Source organism: Salmo trutta, chromosome 24 (assembly GCF_901001165.1).
Source record: "Salmo trutta chromosome 24, fSalTru1.1, whole genome shotgun sequence".
In the NCBI taxonomy this organism is placed as follows: Eukaryota; Metazoa; Chordata; class Actinopteri; order Salmoniformes; family Salmonidae; genus Salmo; species Salmo trutta.
The window spans coordinates 7,621,554-7,649,102 of record NC_042980.1 but is presented as its reverse complement, the minus strand read 5'-3'; the positions used below and the strand labels follow the sequence as shown (position 1 = coordinate 7,649,102).

The 27,549-nt window shown below is 41.6% G+C and overlaps 1 protein-coding gene across 2 annotated transcripts in view; it reads right to left on the bottom strand.

Annotated features, from left to right (window-relative positions):
* Window positions 1-27,549, bottom strand: part of LOC115160631 (nck-associated protein 5) — a 116,043-nt gene that overhangs the window by 52,830 nt on the left and 35,664 nt on the right. For both annotated transcript variants that reach the window (XM_029710851.1, XM_029710850.1), the window contains 2 exons: window positions 21,647-21,685; window positions 15,989-16,102 (listed from right to left, as the gene is read on the bottom strand). In XM_029710851.1, coding sequence (XP_029566711.1) covers window positions 15,989-16,102; window positions 21,647-21,685 — 153 coding nt within the window. The remainder of the gene's footprint in view (window positions 1-15,988; window positions 16,103-21,646; window positions 21,686-27,549) is intronic.

Here is a 27,549-nt window from a genome sequence, read left to right as displayed (position 1 = left end):
CATCCCCAAAGCCAACACTTCCTTCAGCCGCCTTTCCTTCCAGTTCTCTGCTGCCAATGACTGGAACGAATTACAAAAATCACTGAAGCTGGAGTCTTATATCTCCCTCTCTAACTTTAAGCATCAGCTGTCAGAGCAGCTTACTGATCACTGTACCTGTACACAGCCAATCTGTAAATAGCACACCCAACTACCTCATCCCCATATTGTTACTTATCCTCTTGCTCTTTTGCACCCCAGTATCTCTACTTGCACATAATTCTCTGCGAATCTGTCACTCCAGTGTTAATGCTAAATTGTAATTATTTTGCCTCTATGGCCTATTTATTGCCTTACCTCTCTGCTCTTCTACATTTGCACACACTGTACATAGATTGTTCTATTGTGTTAATTGACTGTACGTTTGTTTATATGTGTCACGCCCTGACCTGAGAGAGACGGTTTATTTCTCTATTTTGTTAGGTCAGGGTGTGGGATGGGCATTCTATGTCATTATTTTTCTATGTTTTGGCCAGGTATGGTTTCCAATCAGAGGCAGCTGTCTATCGTTGTCTCTGATTGGGAATCATACTTAGGCAGCCTTTTTCCCACCTGGTTTTGTGGGTAGTTGTTTTCTGTTTTGTTATCAGTGACCTGACAGAACTGTTGGCTTTCGTTTTGTTTCTTTGTTTAAGTGTTTCGTTATATATAATAAATTATGAACACTTACCACGCTGCGCTTTGGTCCACTCCTTCTGACGACTGCCATTACAATGTGTAACTCTGTGTTGTTGTTTATGCCACACTGCTTAGCTTTATCTTGGCCAGGTCACATTTGTAAACGAGAACTTGTTCTCAACTGGCCTATCTGGTTAAATAAAGGTGAAATAAAATACAATTTAAAGAAAGTAACAATGACAGCCTAATATTAATTTATGACCAAGGTGATGGCATGAGCTACCCAAATTGGCCTCAAGATGCTCACAGACAACGTATCCCCCAGAGTGAGCAAAACCCCAGCCCGCTATCGCCACACAATGCTGAACTGCTGGAGTAGGAGAACTCAGGTGGAGACAAATTATTTGAAGCAGTGGATCTGGTGCAATCAGAAGAGGAAAGATAATTCGACTAGACAGGGGTAGGGATATCAGCAAGTAAAAAGAAAACCATAATTGACGCAGAAAAAGGAAGCACAACTCAACGGGAGCGCAAGGTCACTTTTTGTGTTTTATGACTGCCGGCACACCTGGCCCTGCAGCACGAGGTAAGACCAAGGTAGTTGATGTCTGTGCCATCGTGGAAATCTGATTGGCATATTACAAAATCTCCATCAAAATCTGTCTGTTTAAGCTAGAGATATCAGTTTTTTTTGCATGGGCTGCATCTCAATCCACAGCATCCGCCGATGTCGGCCTTCCACATCTGCAGTGGAAGGTGGCAGAGCTACAGCGATGTTTGTCAGACCAGGAGACATCCCAAAAATCGGTCTTCTCATGAATACGACTGTAGCGTCCGAACAGTTTGGGCTGCAGACTAACATTACCCCACCATCGATAGGTGAGACTCTCACGAGCGCGTACATGTCGATTGTTTTGATCTAGGATGCCCAGAAGACTAGATAGGTAGTGTAGAAGTTCAAATCAAATCAAACTGTTTTGGTCACATACACGCGTTTAGCAGATGTTATTGCGGGTATTGCGAAATGCTTGTGTTTTTAGCTGCAACAGTGCAGTAATATCTAACAATTTCACAACATGTACCCAGTACACACAAATCTAAATAAAGGAATGGAATTAACAATATATAAATAGAAACTAACTCAACATTAATGTTATTGGTCAACAACTCAGATTTGGAATCTAAACATGGTAAAATGGTTATAAAAGGGTCCTAGCTTCATTGTCTCTCCCTCTTTCTTTGTTACTGACCTGCTGTGGTGAGACACACTCTCTCTCTTTCTTTTTCTCTCTATCTTTCCCCCAAGAGCTATGGGCCATCGCACAAGCCATGGATTATTTGTCTCTCTCTGTCTGATCATGCAAAGACAATGCCTTTCAATAATTGTTAATGCTTTGTAACTTAAGCGGTATGCCTTGTATGTGAATCCCTACATTTTACAATTATATTACATCCATTTGTATTTAGAATTCCATAGTCAGACCTTTCTTGATTTCTTATTACTATAACTCAACTATGTTCTCTTGCACATTGCTAAATAATCTTAATGGAGTTAGATAAACATTTTAATAGGCTAATTGCATAGTCTTATTACGAGTCGCATGTGAGGTGTATATAACATGCATATATATCAAATATTACCCTACTACAGTAGCCCAGTACCAGTTTAATTTTTATTATGGAAGTATACACTGAATATACAAAACATTAGGTGAATTACGTGAACATTAGGTGAATCCAGGTGAACCAGGTGAATCCAGGTGAAAGCTATGATCCCTTATTGATGTCACTTGTTAAATCCAATTGAAACAGTATATATGAAGAGGAGGAGACTGGTTAAAGAAGGGTTTTTAAGCCTTGAGACAATTGAGACAAGGACTGTGTCAAGAACTAAAAAGCTACTGGTTATTTCATGCTCAACTCCCGTGTGTATCAAGAATGGTCCACCACCCAAAGGACATCCAGCCAACTTGACACAACTGTGGGAGGCATTGGAGTCAACATGGAACATGGAATGCTTCGACACCTTGTAGACTCCATGCCACAATGAATTGAGGCTGTTCTAAGGGGAAAGGAGGGTGCAACTCAGTATTAGGAAGGTGTTCCTAATATTTGGTATACCTAGTGTATATCAAATCAAATTGTATTGGTCACATACACATGGTTAGCATATGTTAATGCGAGTGTAGCCAAATGCTTGAGCTTCTAGTTCCGACTATGTAGTAAAATCTAACAAGTAATCTAACAAATTCACAACAACTACCTTATACACAAAAATATAAAGGGATGAATAAGAATATGTACATATAAATATATGGATGAGCGATGGCCTGCGGCATAGACAAGATGCAGTAGATGGTGTAGAATAAAGTATATACAGTTGAAGTCGGAAGTTTACATACACCTTAGCCAAATACATTTAAACTCAGTTTTTCACAATTCCTGACATTTAATCCCAGTAAAAATTCCCTGTCTTAGGTCAGTTAGGATCACCACTTTATTTTAAGATTGCGAAATTGTAACGGCTGTCGTTATGTAGAGAGGACCAAGGCGCAGCGGGTTGCATGTTCAACATATATATTTATTAAATAAAGGTGAACACGAGAAAAACAAGAAACGACAGACCGACAGTTTCACAGGCTATACTTACAACAGCAGTGCGAAATGCAACTACCCACAATTAACAAACAAAACACATCCCTAATTATAGGACTCTCAATCAAAGGCAACTACAAACACCTGCCTTCAATTTAGAGTCCAACACCCAATACCTAACATAGAAAATATTAAACTAGAAAGAACATAGAAATACAAAAAACATAGAACATTACCCAAAACCCGGAAATAATAAATCAAACACCCTTCTAAACAAACCACCACCCCGAACCACATAAAACAAATACCCTCTGCCACGTCCTGACCAAACTACAATAACAAATAACCCCTATACTGGTCAGGATGTGACAGAAATGTCAGAATAATGGTAGAGAGAATAGTTTATTTTTGCTTATATTTCTTTCATCACATTCCCAGTGGGTCAGAAGTTTACATACAGTCAATTAGTCTTTGGTAGCATTGCCTTTAAATTGTTTAACTTTGGTCAAACATTTTGGGTAGCCTTCCACAAGCTTCCCACAATAAGTTGGGTGAATTTTGGCCTTTTCCTCCTGACAGAGCTTGTGTAACTGAGTCAGGTTTGTAGGCCTCCTTGCTCGCACATGATTTTTCAGTTCTGCCCACAATTTTTCTATGCGATTGAGGTCATTGTCCATTTGGAAGACCCATTTGCGACTTCCTGAGTGATGTCTTGAGATGTTGCTTCAATATATCCACATAATTTTACTTCCTCATGATGCCATCTATTTTGTGAAGTGCACCAATCCCTACTGCATCAAAGCACCCCCAAAACATGATGCTGCCACCCCCGTGGTTGGGATGGTGTTCTTCGGCTTGCAAGCCTCCCCCTTTTACCTCCAAACATGACGATGGTCATTATGACCAAGCAGTTCTATTTTTGTTTCATCAGACCAGAGGACATTTCTCCAAAAAGTACCATCTTTGTCCCCATGTGCAGTTGCAAACCATAGTCTGTTTTTTTATGGCGGCTTTGGAGCAGTGGCTTCTTCCTTGTTGAGCGGCCTTTCAGGTTATGTCGATATAGGACTCGTTTTACTGTGGATATAGATACTTTGTACCTGTTTCCTCCAGCATCTTCACAAGGTCCTTTGCTGTTGTTCTGGGATTGATTTGCACTTTTCGCACCAAAGTACATTCATCTCTAGGAGACAGAACGCGTCTCCTTCCTGAGTGGTATGATGGCTGCGTGGTCCCATGGTGTTTATACTTGCGTACTATTGTTTGTACAGATAAACGTGGTACCTTCAGGCGTTTGAAAATTGCTCCCAACGATGAATCAGACTTGTGGAGGTCTACAATTACTTTTCTGGGGTCTTGGCTGACTTCTTTTGATTTTCCCATGGTGTCAAGCAAAGAGGCACTGAGTTTGAAGATAGGCCTTGAAATACATCCACAGGTACACCTCCAATTGACTCAAATTATGTCAATTAGCCTATCAGAAGCTTCTAAAACCATGACATCATTTTCTGGAATTTTCCAAGCTGTTTAAAGGCACAGTCAACTTAGTGTATGTAAACTTCTGACCCACTGGAATTGTGATATAGTGAATTATACTATGTAAACAATTGTTGGACAAATTACTTGTGTCATGCACAAAGTAAATGTCCTAACCGACTTGCCAAAACTATAGTTTGTTAACAAGAAATTTGTGGAGTGGTTGAAAAACAAGTTTTAATGACTCCAACAAAAGTGTATGTAAACTTCCGACTTCAACTGTATGACAGCCACTTCAAAACATACTTCCCACAATTTGACTTTCTGTTTTGCTATGTATGAATATGTTATTCAATGCGTTTCTATGGGCTAATAGCAGTAAGGCCAAATCCAATGTTTCATCTTTTTTATATATATACTTACACGGGTCCTTAACCCTTTGACACATACGAACACACAGTGTGATCATTCTACAGTGGTATCTACAGTGTACACTCAAACCGGTGTGATTAGAACACTTCATTAGAACGTCTAGCTAATATTGACGCAACAGTCAGCATTTGAGCTGACCACATAGTTTTTTTGGAGAAACATTTTGCACAAACACAGTCTTTAAAATGTTATGTCCTCAATATGAACAGTTTATTTTGGATGCAATGTTCAGACATTCACAGAAGTTGCAACAGCACGATACAATTCTCAAATTGTAAAATAGTCCTTGCGCTAACTGACGCTAACTGAGAAAAGGGTGTGTTAAACTCTTACATCTAGATGTTCCGCTAGCGGAACGTCTGCTCCAATATCCAATGATGGGCATGGCGCGAAATACAAATTCCTCTAAAATCCGAAAACTTCCATTTTTCAAACATATGACTATTTTACAGCTATTTAAAGACAAGACTCTCGTTAATCTAACCACACTGTCCGATTTCAAAAAGGCTTTACAGCGAAAGCAAAACATTAGATTATGTCAGCAGAGTACCCAGCCAGAAATAATCAGACACCCATTTTTCAAGCTAGCATATAATGTCACAAAAAACAAAACCACAGCTAAATGCAGCACTAACCTTTGATGATCTTCATCAGATGACACACCTAGGACATTATGTTATACAATACATGCATGTCTGTTCAATCAAGTTCATATTTATATCAAAAACCAGCTTTTTACATTAGCATGTGACGTTCAGAACTAGCATACCCCCCGCAAACATCCGGGGAATTTACTAACAATTTTCTAAATTACTCACGATAAACGTTCACAAAAAGCATAACAATTATTTTAAGAATTATAGATACAGAACTCCTCTATGCACTCGATATGTCCGATTTTAAAATAGCTTTTCGGATGAAGCACATTTTGCAATATTCTAAGTACATAGCCCAGCCATCACGGGCTAGCTATTTAGACACCCACCCAGTTTAGCCTTCACCAAAATCACATTTCCTATAAGAAAAATGGTCTTACCTGTCCTGTTCTTCGTCAGAATGCACTCCCAGGACTTCTACTTCAATAACAAATGTTGGTTTGGTCCCAAATAATCCATCGTTATATTCCATCAGCAACGTTTTGTTTGTGAGTTCTAGACACTATCCGAATGGTAAATCACGGTCGTGCGCATGGCGCATAACGTGACAAAAAAATTCTAAATATTCCATTACCGTACTTCGAAGCATGTCAACCACTGTTTAAAATCAATTTTTATGCAATTTATCTCGTAGAAAAGCGATAATATTCCGACCGGGAATCTGCGTGTCTGTAAACAGAGGGAAAAACCGAAAGGCGGGGGCGGGGCAGGTCACGCGCCTAAGCCTTTGTTCTCTGATAGACCACTTAGCAAAAGCTCTCGTGTGTTTCAGCCAGGGCTTTGAATTACGTCATTCAGGTTTTTCCCGGGCTCTGAGAGCCCATTGGAGACGTGGGAAGTGTCACGTAACAGCAGAGATCCCTTGTAATAGATAGGGAGAATCAACAAGGGGAAGAAATGGTCAGACAGGGTACTTCCTGAACAGAATCTTCTCAGGTTTTGGCCTGCCAAATGAGTTCTGTTATACTCACAGACACCATTCAAACAGTTTTAGAAACTTTGGAGTGTTTTCTATCCAAAGCTAATAATTATATGCATATTCAGGTTTCTGGGCAGGACTAATAATCAGATTAAATCGGGTACGTTTTTTATCCAGCCGTGAAAATACTGCCCCCTAGCCATAAGAGGTTAACATGGTCATATTTAGCCAACTCTTGGCTGATAGAAACCATAGTATGAATTAGTAACAATAGTAAGAATTACTACTTACAATTCATCACATCATGGGTGAGCTCACCAGTGATCAAAATAAAACACTTTCTAAAAGTCAAAAGTAATCTGATGCTGTGTAGTTTGTGCATGAGGCCATGTTTGTTTTTTCCGTCAACCAAGGAATGAATAAGAATATGTACATAAAAATATATGAATGAGTAATGGCCGAACGGCATAGGCAAGATGCAGTAGATGGTATAGAGTACAGTATATACATATGAGATGATTAACGTAGGGTATGTAAACATTATATAAAGTGGCATTGTTTAAAGTGGCTAGTGATACATTTATTACATACATTTTTTTCATTATTAAAGTGGCTAGAGATGAGTCAATATGTTGGCAGCAGCCACTCAATGTTAGTGATGGCTGTTTAGCAGTCTGATGGCCTTGAGATAGAAGCTGTTTTTCAGTCTCTCGGTCCCTGCTTTGATGCACCTGTACTGACCTCGCCTTCTGGATGATAGCGGGGTGAACAGGCAGTGGCTCGGGTGGTTGTTGTCCTTGATGATCTTTTTGGCCTTCCTGTGACATCGGGTGGTGTAGGTGTCCTGGAGGGCAGGTAGTTTGCCCCCGGTGATGCGTTGTGCAGACCTCACCACCCTCTGGAGAGCCTTACGGTTGTGGGCGGAGCAGTTGCCATACCAGGCGGTGATACAGCCCGACAGGATGCGAATTTCTTCAGCCTCCTGAGGTTAAAGAGGCGCTGCTGTGCCTTCTTCACCACGCTGTCTGTGTGGGTGGACCATTTCAGTGTGTCCGTGATGTGTACGCCAAGGAACTTAAAACTTTCCACCTTCTCCACTAATGTCCTGTCACTGTGGATAGGGGGCTGCTCCCTCTGCTGTTTCCTGAAGTCCACGATCATCTCCTTTGTTTTGTTGACATTGAGTGTGAGGTTATTTTCCTGACACCACACTCCAAGGGCCCTCACCTCCTCCCTAGGCCATCTTGTCGTTGTTGGTAATCAAGCCTTCCACTGTAGTGTCGTCTGCAAACTTGATGATTGAGTTGGAGGCCTGCATGGCCACGCAGTCATGGGTGAACATGGAGTACAGGAAAGGGCTGAGAACGCACCCTTGTGGGGCCCCAGTGTTGAGGATCAGGGGGGTGACTACTGGCACGCTGGAGTTGATGGCGCCGACAGAGATGGTCGCCTTGCTTCGAGTTCTTAGGAAACTATGCAGTATTTTTTTTTTTTATGTCTTTTTTTTATGTATTATTTCTTACATTGTTACCCCAGGAAATCTTAAGTCTTATTACATACAGCCGGGAAGAACTATTGGATATAAAAGCAAGATCAACTTACCAACATTACGACCAGGAATTCGACCTTCCTGAAGCGGATCCTCTGTTCGGACCACCACCCAGGACAGTGGATCTAATTACAGTAGTCGACCCAAAACAACAGCGCCGCAGAAGGGGCAGACGAAGCGACCACCTGGTCAGGCTCCGTAGACGTGCTCATCGCCCCCGCTCCCGAGTATACTATTAGCCAATGTCCAGTCTCTTGACAACATGGTAGATGGAATTCGAGCAAGGGTTGCCTTCCAGAGAGACATCAGAGATTGTAACATTCTCTGTTTCACGGAAACATGGCTCTCTCTCGAGATATGTTGTCGGAATCGGTTCAGCCACCGGGTTTCTCCATGCATCGCATCGACAGAGATAAACACCTCTCTGGGAAGAGGAAGGGCGGGGGTGTATGCTTCATGATTAACGACTCATGGTGTAATCATAACAACATACAGGAACTCAAGTCCTTCTGCTCACCCGACCTAGAATTCCTTACAATCAAATGACGGCCATTTTACCTACCAAGATAATTCTCGTCAGTTATAGTCACAGCTGTGTACATTCCCCCTCAAGCAGACACCAAGACGGCCATCAAGGAACTTCACTGGACTATCTGCAGACTGGAAACCATATACCCTGAGGTTGCATTTATTGTAGCTGTTGTTTTTATCAAAGCAAATTTGAGAACAAGGCTACTACCTAAATTGTACCAGCATTTTGATTGTGCTATGCGCATGGACAGTACCCTCAACCACTGCTACTCTAACTTCCGCGATGCATACAAAGCCCTCCCCCCCTCCCTTCGGCAAATCCGACCACGACATCATCTTGCTCCGACCGTCTTATAGGCAGAAATTCAAAGAGGATGTACCAGTGACGAGAACCATTCAACGCTGGTCCGACCAATCGGAAGACACGCTTCAGGATTGTTTTGATCACGCAGACTGGAATATGTTCCGGTCAGCCTCAGAGAACAACATCGACCTATACGCTGACTCGGTGAGTGCGTTTATAAAGAAGTGCATTGGAGATGTTGTACCCACTGTGACTATTAAAACCTACCCTAACCAGAAACCGTGGATGGATGGCGGCATTGGCGCAAAACTGAGAGCGCGATCCACCACATTTAACCATGGAACGAGGTCTGGGAATATGACCGAATATAAACAGTGTAGTTATTCCCTCTGCAAGGCAATCAACAAGCGAAATGCCAGTACAGGGACAAGGTGGAGTCACAATTCAATGGCTCAGACACGAGACGTATGTGGCAGGGTCTACAGGTAATCACAGACTATAAAAAGTTAACCAGCCACGTCACAGACAACGACGTCATGCTTCCAGACAAACTAAACACCTTCTTTGCCCGATTTAAGGTAAATACAGTGCCACCATCATGGCCCGCGAACAAGGACTGCACCTCCCCTCCTTCTCCTTGACTGACATAAGGAAAACATTTAAACGTGTTAACCCTCTCAAGGCTGCTGGCCCAAATGGCATCCCTAGCTGTGTCCTCAGAGCTTGCGCAGACCAGCTGGCTGATGGGTTTACGGACATATTCAATCGCTCCCTATCCCAGTCTGTTGTCCCCACATGCTTCAAGATGGCTACCATTGTTCCTGTACCCAAGAAGGCAAAGATAACTGAACTAAATGACTACCGCCCCATAGCACTCACTTCTGTCATCATGAAATGCTTTGAGAGACTCGTCAAGGATCATATCACCTCCACCTTATCGGCCACCCTAGACCAACTTCAGTTTGCATACCACCCCGAACAGGTCCACAGATGACGCAATCGCCATCACACTGCACACTACCCTATCGCATCTGGACAAAAGGAATACCTATGTAAGAATGCTGTTCATTGACTACAGCTCAGCATTCAACACCATAGTACCCTCCAAGCTCATCATCAAGCTGAAAGCCCTGGGTCTCAACCCTGCGCTGTGCAATTGGGTCCTGGACATTCTGACATTCCCCCCAGGTGGTGAAGGTAGGAAACAACATCTCCACTTTGCTGACCCTCAACACTGGGGCCCCACAAGGGTGCGTGCTCAGCCCTCCCCTGTACTCCCTGTTCACCCACGACTGCGTGACCATGCACGCCTCCATCTCAGTCATCAAGTTTGCAGACAACGCAACAGTAGTGGGCTTGATTACCAACAATGACGAGACAGCCTACAGGGAGGAGATGAGGGCACTTGGAGTGTGGTGTCAGGAAAACAACCTCTCACTCAACGTCAACAAAACAAAGGAGATGATCGTGGACATCAGGAAACAGCAGAGGGAGCACCCCCTATCCACAGTGAAGGGACAGCAGTGGAGAAGGTGAAAAGTTTTACGTTCCTCGGCGTACACATCACAGACAAACTGAAATGGTCCACCCACACAGAGAGTGTGGTGAAGAAGGCGCAACAGCGCCTCTTCAACCTCAGAAGGCTGAAGAAATGTGTCTTGTCACCCAAAACCCTGACAAACTTTTACAGATGCACAATCGAGAGCATCCTGTCAGGCTGTATCACAGCCTGGTATGGCAACTGCACTGCCCTCAACCGCAAGGCTCTCCAGAGGGTGGTGCGGTCTGCACTACGCATCACCGGAGGAAAACTACCTGCCCTCCATGACACCTACAGCACCTGATGTCACAGGAAGGCCAAAAAATCATCAAAGACATCAACCACCCGAGCCACTGCCTGGTCACATCGCTATCATCCAGAAGGCGAGGTCAGTACAGGTGCATCAAAGCTGGGACCGAGACTGAAAAACAGCTTCTATCTCAAGGCCATCAGACTGCTAAACCGCAATCACTAACTCAGAGAGGCTGCTGCCTACATTGAGACCCAATCACTGGCCACTTTAATAAATGGATCACTCGTCACTTTATACAATGCCGCTCTAAATAATGCCACTTTAATAATGTTTACGTCTTACATTACTCATTTCACATCTATATACTGTATTTTATTTATGTTAGCATATCTTACATTACTCATATCACATGTATATACTGTATTTTATATTATCTATTGCACCTTGCCTATGCTGCTTGGCCATCGCTCATCCATATACTTACATGTACATATTCTCATATTGTCTTTAGATTTGTGTGTATTAGGTAGTTGTTAGAGATTGTTAGATTACTTGTTAGATATTACTGCACTGTCGGAACTAGAATCACAAGCATTTTGCTATACTCGCATTAACATCTGCTAACCATGTGTATGTGACAAAACAATTTGATTTGATTTGATTTGAAAGGTGTGCTCTTCACAGATGAATCCCGGTTTCAACTGTACCGGGCAGATGGCAGACAGCGTGTCTGCTGTTGTGTGGGTGAGCATTTTGCTCATGTCAACATTGTGAACAGTGTCCCATGGTGGCAGTGGGGTTATGGTATGGGCAGGCATAAGCTACGGAAAACGAACACAATTGCATTTTATCCATAAAAATATAAATGCACAGAGATACAGTGATGAGATCCTGAGGCCCATTGTCGTGCCGTTCATCCGCGCCATCACCTCATGTTTCAGCATGATAATGCACAGCCCCATGTCACAAGAATCTGTACACAATTCCTGGAATTTGAAAATGTCCCAGTTGTTCCATGGCCCTCATACGCAACAGACATGTCACCCATTGAGCATGTTTGGGATGCTCTGGATCGAATTGTACGACAGCATGTTCCATTTCCCGCCAATGTCCAGCATCTTCGCACAGGCATTGAAGAGGAGTGGGACAACATTACACAGGCCACAATAAACAGCCTGATTAACTCTATGCGAAGGAGATGTTTTGCGCTGCATGAGGCAAATGGTGGTCACACCAGATACTGACTGGTTTTCTGATCCACGCCCCTTCCTTTTTTATATATGTATCTGTGACGAACAGATGCATATCTGTATTCCCAGTCATGTGGAATCCTTAGATTACTGTAGGGCCTAATGAATTGATGGAAAACACTGGTGGAGTGCTCTGGCCATTGGCCTCTCATCGAAGAGAGAAGTTTGTCCGGCTCATCCAGCTAATCCTCGCTTTACATTAGCATAGCATGCCTCAAATATAAGTATTCAACCACAGTGAAATGGCCTGCTTCTGTGAATGAATAAAGAGGCCGGAACTCACCTCATTTCAAACTGTTGTTAGAAAATCATGTAAAATTGACAAGTTGAAACAGCCTATAGATAATTAGCAGGCATCATGCCTTGGTTTAAGGGCAGCCCGTTAACTGTCCTGCTGCATAACAATCACATTTTGGAACAGTGAGCGAATTCTGATATCACACGCAACTCCCGCGTTCAAAAGTTAAATTCAAAATCAAATAGCTAAATTATCCTTGGTATGACCAACAATTCCATATGTTAGCTTAGTAGAAACGCAGCCCGGGCTCTTGGACTCCAGGGGGTTAAAAAGCTGCCGCCGCGAAGTTAATATTCTTTATTCAATGCTTTTCGGAGATGCATTAATAGTTTTTTGCTGCGTTACAAAATGTCATATTATTGCAATGTTATTGTGTTGGCTACTCTTGTGCGCCATGGGCAATAGCTTGTGGATTGTGTGGTGCTACTGAAATTAATCAACTGTGCTTTTTTTTGTTCTTGAACGCAGTTGTTGTGTTGTGGTTTGTTGAGCAATTGGGAGGAGTGCTTTGGTGCGAGGTTCCAGTGATAAGTGAGTCAGTCCACTTTTCTGGATTTAGTTGGGTGGCAACGGCATGATTCTGCATGGAGAGCTCTCAGCTCTGTTTTGTAAGAAGTGCGCACATGATTTATGCTCTCATCTATTCAGTTGTGGGGGTTTGGAGTCGGACACATGCTCTTCTGTATGATAGGCAGTTTAGTTTAAGTTGATTCGGATCTCTCTCTCTCCCTCCTCTCTGTCCCTCTCCCTCTCTCTCCCTCTTCTCTTCTCTCCCCCTTGTGGTAGATATCAAGTGATCTGGAGCAGTGCTCGCAATAGTCTCCCACTTCTATTTTGTATTAGTTTATAATTCTAAACTTGGCGAAAAGGAAACAAGAACAATACCAAATATGGGGCATGGCATTCTCTCGCCCTCGGCTTGCAGGCCTTCTCCGGCCCGTGTCAAACACGTAGCCCACTAGCAAGCAGCAGGGCACGGCCCCGCCGGTGCTGGATCAAGGTCAGTGCTTTTTTCCGTGATGGCTCGCATAGCTGTCCATGGTCCTAAAACAGTTATTTTTTTGTGCTCAGTTTTATTAGGCACAATCTTTTGTTTACTAATTTAGTTACAACACCCCTCTAGTTTTTCCCTTCTCTCTCACACACACCTGTTGTAATTATGCAGTACAAAGAAATGTGCTCACTGTTCACAAAGGCTTTTTTTTGCAAACAGCCATGTGTTACATTAATTGAGGCTGCAGTGATACTGTTACCGAATCTTGTCCTGTGCTTAGGCTACTCATCACATTAGGAGTTCTATTTTATTGTTAGTCTGCATAGATGCATGCAATGCTTTATTATGAAGCACCCCTACTGAAAACAACTTCCCATGGCTATGTCTAATCCCACTGGAATCTTGTACTATAGTAACAAATATTGTACCCTGTCAGATCTGTACCAATACAAATCCCTGCAGCCACTGACCTCTGGCAGGAAGAAGTCCAGTCAGTTGCACTCTTGGCAAGTTGGTAAATTTGACCTTTATAGAAATGGCCAGGGATGTGGAACGACGTCTTACTGCACTTGTAAGCATACAGTAGACTTAATGAACTGGCAGGGGATTCATACATTTCATAAATGTTCTATGCTATGTTCAAACCATGACCGTTTGAAGCGAGGACATTTTTTGGTTGAAAATAACTAGAAAGAGACTTGATTAATATAATTATTTTGATCTGTCACTTTCTCTCTCTATTGTAATATTTTTTTCTTCAGATGAAATACCAACAGGCAAATCTCCCAAGATTCTTACTCCCTGGTGGATCTGTGCAGCCTCCTACTACTGTTCATGGCGTTGCAAAGAGATGAACGACCCGCCATACTGTAGATGTCAAAACACTGTGCAACCATCACAGGGAGTAGATGTGCTGAATCCCCCACTAGACGAATATATGAATAGTGTCTGTCTACGTTGGGGTAATCTACTTCGAACATTAGGGTATTAACAAAGTAGCTCCTAGAATTCTTTAGGTCAGCAATACCCTTAGATGACAGAATAATAATTTGGATGCAATTTCTGTTCCAGATGAAAGTTGCAAGTGACATGATCTCTAGCAACTTTACTGATACACGAAGCATTTCAAATGCATTTGAAATTGCATGCAACATGCAATCCTGTAATACATCACATCATGATTTCATAAATGATTTGTTTATCAAACGTTTGGTAATTGTCACAGCATCAATATAGACAAAATGCTGGCTGTACAATTTAGCTAGCTAGCCAAAATTCTGCCTATTTGCCAACCATGTTTTACCAAACTAGCTAGCTAGTGCAGTTCATGATGGAGAATTTCTGTTGAAACTGGACAGAGAAAGATCTGGGTTCACTTTAAAATTACATTTATTCAATGCCAGATCATTTACATAAACCCTGACTGGCCATGGTGTCCAGAAGTTTTCATATATTTCCCATTTGGCATGTCTGTTTTGTCATGGTTTGCAGCAGCATTGACACCCGTGTTGACATGACAACTGGGTCTGAGTTCCAAACGGACGATATGATGAGTCATATAAACTTTTTTCTGCTCACTGATTGGACATTGCATACTGAGCAGTCAGTTGCGTGAAATAGGATTGATTTATACTTCCATTTTTGGGGGGTGACACACTGAGTAACCCAGATGCAACTGTGAACGTAAATTGCATCCAGATTGCTTCGTGTGTCATAGGATTAACGTGTTCAAGGCAATAGAGGTTGGGTATCATCTGTTTTGGACATGCCTGTAGCTCGCTTGAAATCAACAACATGCTCCTTTCGAATATCTAATAAGACAAATAACAAGATAATTGGCTGTCATTACACTGTAATTATCAATAATTCAGAAATATAATTTCATTACATAATTATTCTGTAATTATTATAACTTACTTAATTAGATATTACTCATTAAACCTATTCTTACGATTCATAGTGAATTTGAAGTAGACAAGTACGGTTCTATGGTGGAATGTGCATTGATATGTTATTGCTCTTAAAGAATAACTTCTCTGTATCTCTCTTTAAAGGCACAATCTGAGATTTGAAACAAAACTTGTTTTGGTAAACAGCAAAGGGATGGGGCTAGAGAAATGGAACAGCTCTTAAATTCAAAGACAGAGCTATGGATGAAAGCTTTGACTATCCATGAGCAAAAAATAACAGTTCTACCCATGTTTTGAAGCTATACAGTGTTCGTTTACAATTATATTGTTTACAAACAAGAAAGTAAAACAATAAAAACATTTTAGTTATGCTGGGGTAAGACAGTAGAACTAAGCTCATGAGACTTTTGTAAGTCGTAGTCTTCAATAACCAGTGGCTATATATCGTTACTTTAAAAGTCAGAATTACTAGTCGAAAAATGAATTTACCAATTCTAGACTACACGTTTAAGGTCATCACCTTATAATGTTATTATAAACACATGAACCTGCTCAAATGTGATTATAGCACGCTTATAACTGGTCAATATTTGTCTTTATCCAGTCTATGCCAAGCCAGCCTACCTGAGAGATGGTGGATGTTTTGACCCGCTGCTGGAACAGAACGTTCAGTATGCGGTTCTGCTGTTCCAAGTCAAACACGCGTGTTCTCAGCTTCACACACTCCTCCTTCAGGTCCTGGAGATTCACCCACATAAACATAATAATGGTTGGTTACACTTTGCACAGTATAAACCAGCTTTATAATTATACAGTTGAAGTCATAAGATTACATACACTTAGGTTGAAGTCATTTAAACACGTTTTCAACCATCCACACATTTCTTGTTAATAAAAAACTATAGTTTTGGCAAGTCGGTTAGGACATCTACTTTGTGCATAACACAAGTAATTTTTCCAAAAATTGTTTACAGACAGATTATTTCAATTATAATTCACTGTATCACAACTCCAGTGGGTCAGAAGTTTACATACACTAAGTTGACTGTGCCTTTAAACAAGTTGGAAAATTCCAGAAAATTTTGTCATGGCTTTAGAAGCTTCTGATAGGCTAATTGACATAATTTGAGTCAATTGGAGGTGTACATGTGGATGTATTTCAAGGACAACCTTCAAACTCAGTGACTGCTTAACATCATGGGAAAATCAAAAGAAGTCAGCCAAGACCTCAGAATTTTTTGGGGGAGCTCCACAAGTCTGGCTCATCCTTGGGAGCAATTTCCAAACACTTGAAGGTATCACGTTAATCTGTACAAACAATAGTACACAAGTATAAACACCTTGGGACCACGCAGCCATCATGCCGCTCAGGAAGGAGACGCGTTATGTCTCCTAAAGATGAACATACTTTGGTGCAAAAAGTGCAAATCAATCCCAGAACAGCCTTCCACAAGCTTCCCATAATAAGTTGGGTGAATTTTGGCCCATTCCTCCTGACAGAGCTGGTGTAACTGAGTCAGGTTTGTAGGCCTCCTTGCTCGCACACGCTTTTTTAGTTCTGCCACAATTTTTCTATGGGATTGAGGTCAGGGCTTTGTGATGGCCACTCCAATACATTGACTTTGTTGTCCTTAAGCCAGTGGTTCTTAACCTTGTTGGAGGTACTGACCCCCACCAGTTTCATATGCGCATTCACCGAACCCTTCTTAATTGGAAAAATAAAATTAAAAACATAGGTATATATTTTACTGGTGCACAAAATGAACCGTGCATCAACATCAGTGTGCAACTACTTGAGCCAAGATGTCTTTGCTCATGTCCTCTATTCTGTCGCTAATGGTGTCATTTGAAAGAGGAATTTGGGATAACTTAACTTCAGCCGCTTTTCCCAGCATGATATTCGCCATCTTCAACACAGCTGGTTTTATGAGTGTTTCACCAATGGTGTGTGGTTTGCCCTGCTTTGCGATCAGGTAAGCAACTTCGTACGATGCTGTGAGGATCGGTTTGTTGATGGGTACAAAGCCGAGAACAGGCAGAGTAGCCTTTTCATCGAATCTGGCTCTCTTCACCTTGAATTCAGCGAGCGTTGTGTTCTTGTATTGTCCATCTCCATGCAGCTTAAGGAAGTGTTCTCTTAGTTTTGCCGGTGCTAGACTAGAATTGCTCAACTTGGCATTGCAAATCATGCAGTTAGGACGCTGACTCTCATCACGTTCCGTTATACATGTGAATCCATATTGTACATATTCGTCCGACCACTTTCTTTTTTTGCTCGACATAGTTAGTATGAAGGGATTAAAATATTAAGAAAGAAATCACACGACGTACCATCACGACAGTCACAATTCGACTACTGAGCGCGCCAAATTCCCTGCAGCACAGATAGGCCAAGCGATGTTGCGTGATCACCTGCAGCCAATGATGGCCAAGCGTGTCATCACGAATCATATGAGTCGGGTGTGTGTCTTGACCTCCGCCGAACCCCTGAGACTGACTCACCGAACCCCTGGGGTTCGATCGAACCCAGGTTAAGAACCACTGCCTTAAGCCATTTTGCCACAACTTTGGAAGAATGCTTGGGGTCATTGTCCATTTGGAAGACCCATTTGAGACCAAGCTTTAACTTTCTGAGTGATGTCTTGAGATGTTGCTTCAATAAATCCACATCATTTTCCTTTCTCCTGCAGCAAAGCACCCCCACAACATGATGCTGCCACCCCCTTTGCTTCACGGTTAGGATGGTGTTCTTCGGCTTGCAAGCCTCCCCCTTTTTCCTCCAAACATAACGATGGTCATTATGGCCAAACAGTTCTATTTTGGTTTCATCAGACCAGAGGACATTTCTCCAAAAAGTAAGATCTTTGTCCACATGTGCAGTTGCAAACCTTAATCTGACTTTTTATGGCAGTTTTGGAGCAGTGGATTATTACTTGCTGAGAGGCCTTTCAGGTTATGTCGACATAGGACTCGTTTTACTGTGGAAAAATATACTTTTGTACCTGTTTCCTCCAGCATCTTCACAAGGTCCTTTGCTGTTGTTCTGGGATTGTATTGCACTTTTTGCACCAAGGTATGTTCATCTCTAGGAGACAGAACGCGTCTCCTTCATGAGTGGTATGATGGATGCGTGGTCCCATGGTGTTTATACTTCCGTACTATTGTTTGTACAGATGAACGTGTACAGATAAAATTGCTCCCAAGGATGAACCAGACTTGTGAAGGTCTACAATTTTTTTCTGAGGTCTTGGCTAATTTCTTCAAATTTTCCCATGATGTCAAGCAAAGAGGCACTGAGTTTGAAGGTAGGCCTTGAAATACATCCACAGGTACACCTCCATATTGTTATTTTTTATTTGTTCACCTTTATTTAACCAGGTAGGATAGTTCAATCAAATGTATTTATGAAGCCCTTCTTTCATCAGCAGATGTCACAAAGTGCTGTACAGAAACCCAGCCTAAAACATCAAACAGCAAGCAAAGCAGGTGTAGAAGCAAGGTGGCTAGGAAAAACTCCCTAGAAAGGCCAGAACCTAGGAAGAAACCTAGAGAGGAACCAGGCTATGAGGGATGGCCAGTCCTCTTCTGGCTGTGCTGGGTGGAGATTATAACAGGACATGGCCAAGATGTTCAAATGTTCATAGATGACCAGCAGGGTCAAATAATAATAATCAGTTGAGAACAAGTTCTCATTTACAACTGCGACCTGGCTAACACAAACCAAAGCAGTGCGACACAAACAACAACACAGAGTTACACATGAAATAAACAAGTGTACAGTCAATAACACAATAGAAAAAAAGAAAGTCTATATACAGTGTGTGCAAATGGCATGAGGAGGCAAGGCAATAAATAGGCCATAGTAGCGAAGGAATTACAATTGAGTAAATTAACACTAGAGTGATAGATGTGCAGATGATGATGTGCATGTAGAAATACTGGTGTGCAAAAGAGCAGAAAACTTTGGAAGTATGCTTGTGGTCATACATACTTCCAAAGCTTCTAAAGCCATGACAGAATTTTCTGTTTTTTTCCAAGCTGTTTAAAGGCACAGTCAATTTAGTGTATGTGAACTTCTGTCCCACTGGAATTGTGATACAATGATTTATAAATGAAATAATCTGTCTGTAAACAATTGTTGGAAAAATTACTTGTGTCATGCACAAAGTCGATGTCCTAACCGACTTGCCAAAACTATAGTTTGTTATTAACAAGAAATTTGTAGAGTGGTTGAAAATGAGTTTTAATGACTCCAACCTAAGTGTATGTAAACTTCCGACTTCAAGAGCAAAAACCAAGCCATGAGGCCGAAGGAATTGTCCGTAGAGCTCCAAGACAGGATTGTGTTGAAGCACAGATCTGGGGAAGGTTATCAAAACATTTTTGCAGCATTGAAGGTCCCCAAGAACACAGTGGCTTCCAACAACATTTATTAAGAAATCAAGGCAAACTTAACCAGCATGGCTACCACAGCATTCTGCAGTGATACGCCATCCCATCTGGTTTGCGCTTTGTGAGACTATCATTTGTTTTTCAACAGGACAATTACCCAACACACCTCCAGGCTGTGTAAAGGCTATTTGACCAAGAAGGAGAGTGATGGAGTGCTGCATCAGATGACCTGGCATCCACAATCACCTGACCTCAACCCAATTGAGAAGGTTTAGGATAAGTTGGACGCAGAGTGAAGGGAAAGCAGCCAGCAAGTGCTCAGCATATGTGGGAACTCCTTCAAGACTGTTGGAAAAGCATTCCAGGTGAAGCTTGTTGAGAAAATCCCAAGAGTGTGCAAAGCTGTCATCAAGGCAAAGGGTGGCTACTTTGAAGAATCTCAAATTTAAAATAGATTTTGATTTGTTTAACAATTTTTGGGTTAATACATGATTCCATTCGTGTTATTTCATAGTTTTGATGTCTACACTATTATTCTACAATGTATAACATTGTAAAAATAAAGAAAACCCTTGAGTAGATGAATCCAAAATATTTACTGGTACTGTACTTAAATGGAAGATGTTTGGAACTACAAAGTCTCTTCCTAGAGCTGGCTGTCCAGCCAAACTGAGCAATCGGAGGAGAAGGGCCTTGACTAGGGAGGTGACTAAGAAGCCAATGGTCAATCTGACAGAGCTCAAGAGTTCCTCTGTGGAGATGGGAGAACCTTCCAGAAGGACTACCATCTCTGCAGCACTCCACCAATCAGGGCTTTATGGTAGAGTGGCCAGACGGAAGTCACTCCTCAGTAAAAGGCACATGACAGCCTGCTTGGAGCTTGCCAAAAGGCACCTAATGGACTCTCAGACCATGAGAAACAAGATTCTCTGGTCTGATGAAATCAAGATTGAACTCTTTGGCCTGAAAGCCAAGCGTCACGCCTGGAGGAAACCTGGCGCCATCATACAGTGAAGATCCTTGATGAAAACCTGCTCCAGAGCGCTCAAGACCTCAGACTGGGGGCGAAGGTTCACCTTCCAACAGGACAACAACCCTAAGCACACAGCCAAGACAACGCAGGATTGGCTATGGGACAAGTCTCTGAATGTCCTTGAGTGGCCCAGCCAGAGCCCTGACTTGAACCTGATCGAACATCTCTGGAGAGAACTGAAAATAGCTGTGCAGCGACGCTCCCCTTCCAACCTGACGGAGCTTGAGAGGTTCTGCAGAGAAGAATGGGAGAAACTCCCCAAATACAGGTGTGCCAAGCTTTTAGCATCATACACAAGAACACTCGAAGCTGTAATCACTGCCAAAGGTGTTTTAACAAAGTATTGAGTAAAGGTTCTCAATACTTACATAAATGTGATATTTAAGTTTTTTATTTGAATGCATTTGCAAAAAAATTGAATAATCTGTTTTTGCCTTGTCATTATGGGATATTGTGTGTAGATTGATGAGGGAAAAAAACAATTGAATCAATTTTAGAATAAGGCTGTCACGTAACAAAATGTGAAAAAATTCAAGGAGTCTGAATACTTTCCAAATGCAATGTAGAGCCCACAGACATGGACCTTAATGAAAATCATCATTAGACTTTGCTACCCCAAAGTGGATAAATATGTGAAATTTGGCCCGCAGGTCGATGGACAACATGGCAAGTCCGCAGAAATTTGACACCAACGGTTAAAGTGAGCACGTGGTCTTTCAGTTTCAATAGACATGACTTGCTACCTAGTACACAACTATATATCATTATGACATTCCATCATTATTTCTCTCATAGCCTCCATTAGACTTAATAAGACTTATTTAATGATGCTTCAATCAAACAAAACAAAGACAAACCTTTTGAGTGAGGAGAGCTTGAACCACCTGATTAGCCACCTTGAAGAGGAAGATAGAGAAGAGAGGGGAGGTAAATGAAATAGAGAGACATTGCATAAACAATACTCTCAAAGAAAAGTTAAGACCACATTCAGTCAACATTCACCCACAATAACGTCTGCTAAATATGTGTATGTGACCGATACAATTTTGATTTGATTCTTCCAGGCTTATTGTATAACGTTTGTGTGAAGAAGCAAATCTTCACTAGATACATTTATTCACTTCGCCAATGTTTTAATTGTTGTCGCAATTGTTTTTTTTGTTTCAAGGGCTCTACTTATTATTTTCATTCAATATTATCAACAATATTATTGGAGCGTTCAGATGCTCGTCAGATGTGGGAAACTTCCTAATAAGGGACAGGTCACGGGGTGGTCCAACTTGAGGTGTCATAAAAATAAAATGCACCCCCCTCCCAACGTAAAACATATTTTCACACGACCATTCTCCTTGCACCCCCTCCCCAACATATTTTAATTCTTTACCCGACCCCCCCATGTAAAAAAAGAATTGCACACCTTCCCCCTCCGATTTAACAACAACAGAAAATACGACCACAAGTAACAACGACCATAACGACCCTGTGTTTATAAACATGGATAATGACTTTGCCACTTCAGCATGCTTTTGTGGCACAGTCGATGCTACTCAGGGCTAGAAGGTTTGCCAACCACCACGAACGACCTAACTCTCCCTGCCTGTTTCATTAGACCTACACTACGATAAGAGCCAGCTGCAGACAATGATCAGCTAGATGGAAATCAGATTTTCGACATTTTGATGCAATATTAATATTGAAGAGGTAGGTTCTAGGTGCGCAAGGAATAGCCGCTCTGAACGGAGAGGAAGCAGAGTGTGCGTTAAGCCTTCCTGAATAACTGGGCCTGCTAGGAGCATATGTGGCCACGTTATTATAGGATGACTTGGGAGAATGATGATTCACAACACACAGTGCATCTCAGTATCAGAACGTAAAATATAGAAAATACAAAATACAGACTGGGCTAATACTGTGTATTCTAACTTATAAACTGTCAAAATTAATGGAATTAAATATTCAAATCACAGGGCCTTTGCGCAATTATTTAAATTACATTTTCACTTCAGTTTACAGCCTAGAGTAGAATTTTGTACTCACTTGAAAACAATAATGCAATTATTCATTGCAATGTGGTGTTGTAGGCTAGTCTAGGTAGGATAATTGTGTTGTCCCTAAACAAGATCAAGAGGGTAGCTTTTTGAGCTGTGTCTCATCTCTTCACTGTTCTTCAATGCACAATGACTCACCTGGCCTCTCCGCTTATATTGAAAATTGGTGCAGCTTTGAATGATTTTATGTGGTATGATTGCTAGTTAGCATATTGTCACTATGAATAGTGGAGAGAGGGCAGGATAGACTATATTGACCTGTAGCATAGTTAGTGCGAGGTAAAGTGTAGTCAATTGCATAAGGGAAGTACCAAAACACCTTCATATAGGGGAGGCGCATGCAAGCAGATGAGGAAATTTGGCTAGTATGGAATAAATTACACGAAACAAAAAAATAAACGCAACATGTAATGTGTTGGTTCCATGTTTCATGAAGAAAAGAAATCCCAGACATTTTGCATTCACAGAAAAAGCTTATTTCTCAAAATATTTTTGCCCAAATTTGTTTACGTTTCTGTTAGTGAGCATGTCTCCTTTGCCAAGATAATCCAGCCACCTAACAGGTGTGGCATATCAAGAAGCTGATAAAACGGTATGATCATTACACAGGTGCACCTTGTGCTGGGGACAATTAAAGGCCACTTTAAAATGTGCAGTTTTGTCACACAACATAATGCCATAGATGCAATTGGCATTCTGACTGCATGAATATCCACCAGAGCAGTTGCCAGAGAATTGAATTTTAATTTCTCCACCATAAGCTGCCTTCCACGTTGTTTTAGAGAATTTGCCAGTACGTCCAACCGTCCTCACAACCATAGATCACGTGTAACCACACCAGACCAGGACCTCCACATCCGGCTTCTTCACCTGGGGGATAGTCTGAGGGGGGTGGGGGGTGCTGAGAGGTATTTCTGTCTGTTATAAAGCCCTTTTGTGGGTAAAAACTCATTTTGATTGGTTGGGCTAGGCTACCCAGTGGGTGGACATGGTTGCCCTCCCACATCCACCCATGGCTCTACCCCTGCCCAGTCATGTGAAATCCATAGAGTAGGGCCTAATGAATTTATTTCAATTGACTGATTTCCTTATGTGAACTGTAAATAAGTCAAATCTTTGAAATTGTTGCATGAACACATTTGTATTTTTATTCAGTACATATAGTAAAACCTGCAAAAGGGTGAATGTAAACCAGGGAAAAAAACGCACCACCCTCCTTTGTGCCCAATAAAAAAACACACAACGGTCCCCTACTTTGGACCACCCACCCCAGTAAATTTCAAACTGTCGCTAAAGAAGTCGTGAGTCTGACATGACTGTGTTCAAGTGCTATTAAAGTCAGTGTCATTATTCAACCAATACGATTTTAGCTATCTAGATAAGCAAGCTAACATTGCTAATAATAAAGTTAACTTGCTTGCTTAACATTGACAATATGGTGAAACTAGCTACATTATCCGCATTGATAAGTTTATAATTCTAAAACACGGATTTGTTGTAATCTTTTAGTTGAAAAGGTGAAAGGCCAGCGGTGAAACGCCACTACCTCGGCAACTCGGGTAAGATCATTTTCTCTGAGTTTCCCACATGTAATTACGACTTGGAGCGTTGAAATTTCCCAGTCGGAACGCCGAACTTCCAGTAACTCTGTGTGACGCCCCTTTAATACTATCATCTACATTTCTACAGTTGATGAATTGTGTCAAGCTGCTTGTGTTTGTGTGTGTTTAGAACAGGGGTGTATTCAGTTCACTTGAACGTTTGCTAAGTTGCGGAACGGTTTGTACTGAACGACACGTTTTCCCAAAACGTTCTTGTACGTTGTACGTTCTTGAATACACTTTGAGATACGTTTCCTACGTTCGGTGGGTGTGCTGGGGTGTGGCTTGAAGCAATGAGTGACGTATTTAAATGGCAGCATTGCATTCTGAACTCACAACCCAACCCCTCCCTGTTTATCAACTGATCGTTCACTACAGCACCGTTTCCGTTCAATTTTATTCTATTACATTTTTATGTACTGATCGCAGCCCAGGCATTGGAACAGCGTAGGTGCAAATTGGCCACACCCCTCATTAAGTACAGGTGCTTACTCAAGCCATCGTTAAACTCTAGTGTTTGTTGGTCAGAGGGATAATTAGGGGATTAGTTTGCACATGTGTTACTCCAGGTTTTATACGGTTATCCTCTTGTACACCTTTTATCGCCTGCCTGTTGTGGAGGCTGACCCAGATGGAGGTCTCAACTCGTGACAATTCAAACCTTGAAATGGCTTTAAGCTGCTGAACACCACACTGTATCCAAAGTAGAAAATGTCTCACTTTTCTCATAGTTCAATTGAATGTTATATCAGTTTCATATCAACCATCGTCTGTATTGATGCATAATTCAGAATTACTGTATCTTAAAACAAAGAAAAATTATTTGCAATTTTTTAGCCACTTGCCTTTTTTACCATCAGGCATTTTGCATTCTCATGACTACACTATGTGCACAAAACATTAAGAACACATGCTCTTTCCATGACATAGACTGACCAGGTGAATCCAGGTGAAAGTTATGATCCCTTATTGATGTCACTTGTTAAATCCACTTCAATCAGTGTAGAGGAAGGGGAGGAGACAGATGAAAGAAGGATTTTTAAGCCTTGAAACATGGATTGTGCATAGCCCCAGGAAGATGTTTGGATGTGGGGTTGCTGCGATGTTTTAGTTGGCGGGGAGGTTGTTAATAATTGTTTGTCGACATGTGGGCAGGAAAAATGTTTTTGCACTCACTAAATACGTCTGTATCGGTCTGCTAATACAGTACTAGTAAAGGCCCAGGGGTGGGATCGGATGTGTGTCTTTGACATCCGATCCCACTTAGTGGAATTTTTGTATTATTATTATTATTATTATTATTGTTTTTTGGGGGGGCCCTCAACACGCCTACTTCCCGCAGATGTGGGATTGTCCATTCAGAGGGTGAAAGGGGAAGAAAAAAGGGAAAGAAAAAAGATTTAAGTGCTGTCACGTCCTGACCAGTAAAAGAGGTTGTTTGTTATTGTAGTTTGGTCAGGGCGTGGCAGGGGGTGTTTGTTTTATGTGTTTCGGGGTTTTTGGTTTATGTTCTATGTTAGTATATTTCTATGTCCGTGTCTATCTTTTCTATTTCTATGTTTAGGGTTTTTGTTTGACCCTCAATTGGAGGCAGCTGTTTCTTGTTGCCTCTGATTGGAGGTCCTACTTAGTAGAGGTTTTTCAGCTTGTGTTTGTGGGTGGTTTTTTTTCAGTCTAGTGTTTTGTACCTGACGGAACTGTTAAGCTGTCGATCGTTTCTTGTTTTGTTTACGTGTTCAATAAAAGTAAAAAATGAGCACTCAACCCGCTGCGCCTTGGTCTACTCCCTTCGACGGCCGTTACAAGTGCTTTCGAATGGGTTATGGCAGTAGGTGCCAGGCGCACCGGTTTATATCAAGAACTGCAACGCTGCTGGGTTTTCACGCTCAACAGTTTCCCATGTATCAAGAATGGTCCACCACCCAAAGGACATCTTGACAACTGTGGGAAGCATTGGAGTCAACATGGGCCAGCATCCCTTTGGAATGCTTTCGACACCTTGAAGAGTCCTTTTTACCATCAGGCCTTTTGCATTCTCATGACTACCTGTACCTTTAAAAAGTTCTGTATTAAACCTTTTACTTAGACTGGATCCTGGTCAAGTCTTCTCTTTTACCTTTTCAATGTCAACTTGCCATTGCAATTTTTTTTAAACTGTTCTATTTATTATCATGGCGAAATCTCCTGTCTTTTCAAGAATAAGGCTTTTAATGTGAGATGCCCTCGGTTCGCTTCCACGCAGTTAAAAAAATGTGTTGAGTTGGTAGCCTTGAATATGCAATATGAATGAAGGTAGCAGAATGTCATGAAGGGCTTGAATTTATTACTTGATCTCAGTTATATAATTGAGCAATTATGTAGTTTAGTTTCAGAGACCGTGCTGATCATTCAACATTTTTGGGATGTCAAGAGTGATGTTGAGTGCACTGCACATTGCTGACTGTGTGAGCTGGTAGGGGGCAGAGATGCTGTAGAAATGTGACTTTAGACTTAAGATCCTTACATAAGACAGTGGTCCTTTTGGAGGGTACTGTGATAGCTGATGAGTTGCTACTGGTGACAAAGATGAACTGGCTGGTTGCATCACATTGACCTCTAATTCACCTCTATACATGGCATAATTTAATCTAATGAGTTAAGCTCTCCTTATGTAATATTCGTAAGAGCTGGAGGATGGGAGGAAGGCTGAAGATTCATACATAGCAGTAAACATAAGCAGAAACTTGAACACAGATAATATTATTTTTGGTCTGAAAGACAATTGTGTCAACCATAACTGTATCATGCTGGTTCTGATAAAAAATAAAATCCCATTGTCCATTTCAGCACGGTTCCCGAAAGTATGGTGGACGAATAACTAGGCTAGTGCAGACACAGGACAGCTTAGCTTGACTTGACTCGGTTCTGAATCAACACATGTAGTTGAGACTCAGTGGTACCATTTTTATTCAGTAGAAAATGTAGCCCTTTAATCCAGCTGTCACGACAACTTGTCTCAGAAGTCATGACTCAAAGCACCCTGAGAGATTGGCCAAAAAAGCCCATCCACAAACTATAACAAGTTCTCAACCCATACAGAGTGAATTACTCTCACTACAGTTGCTTCAAAAC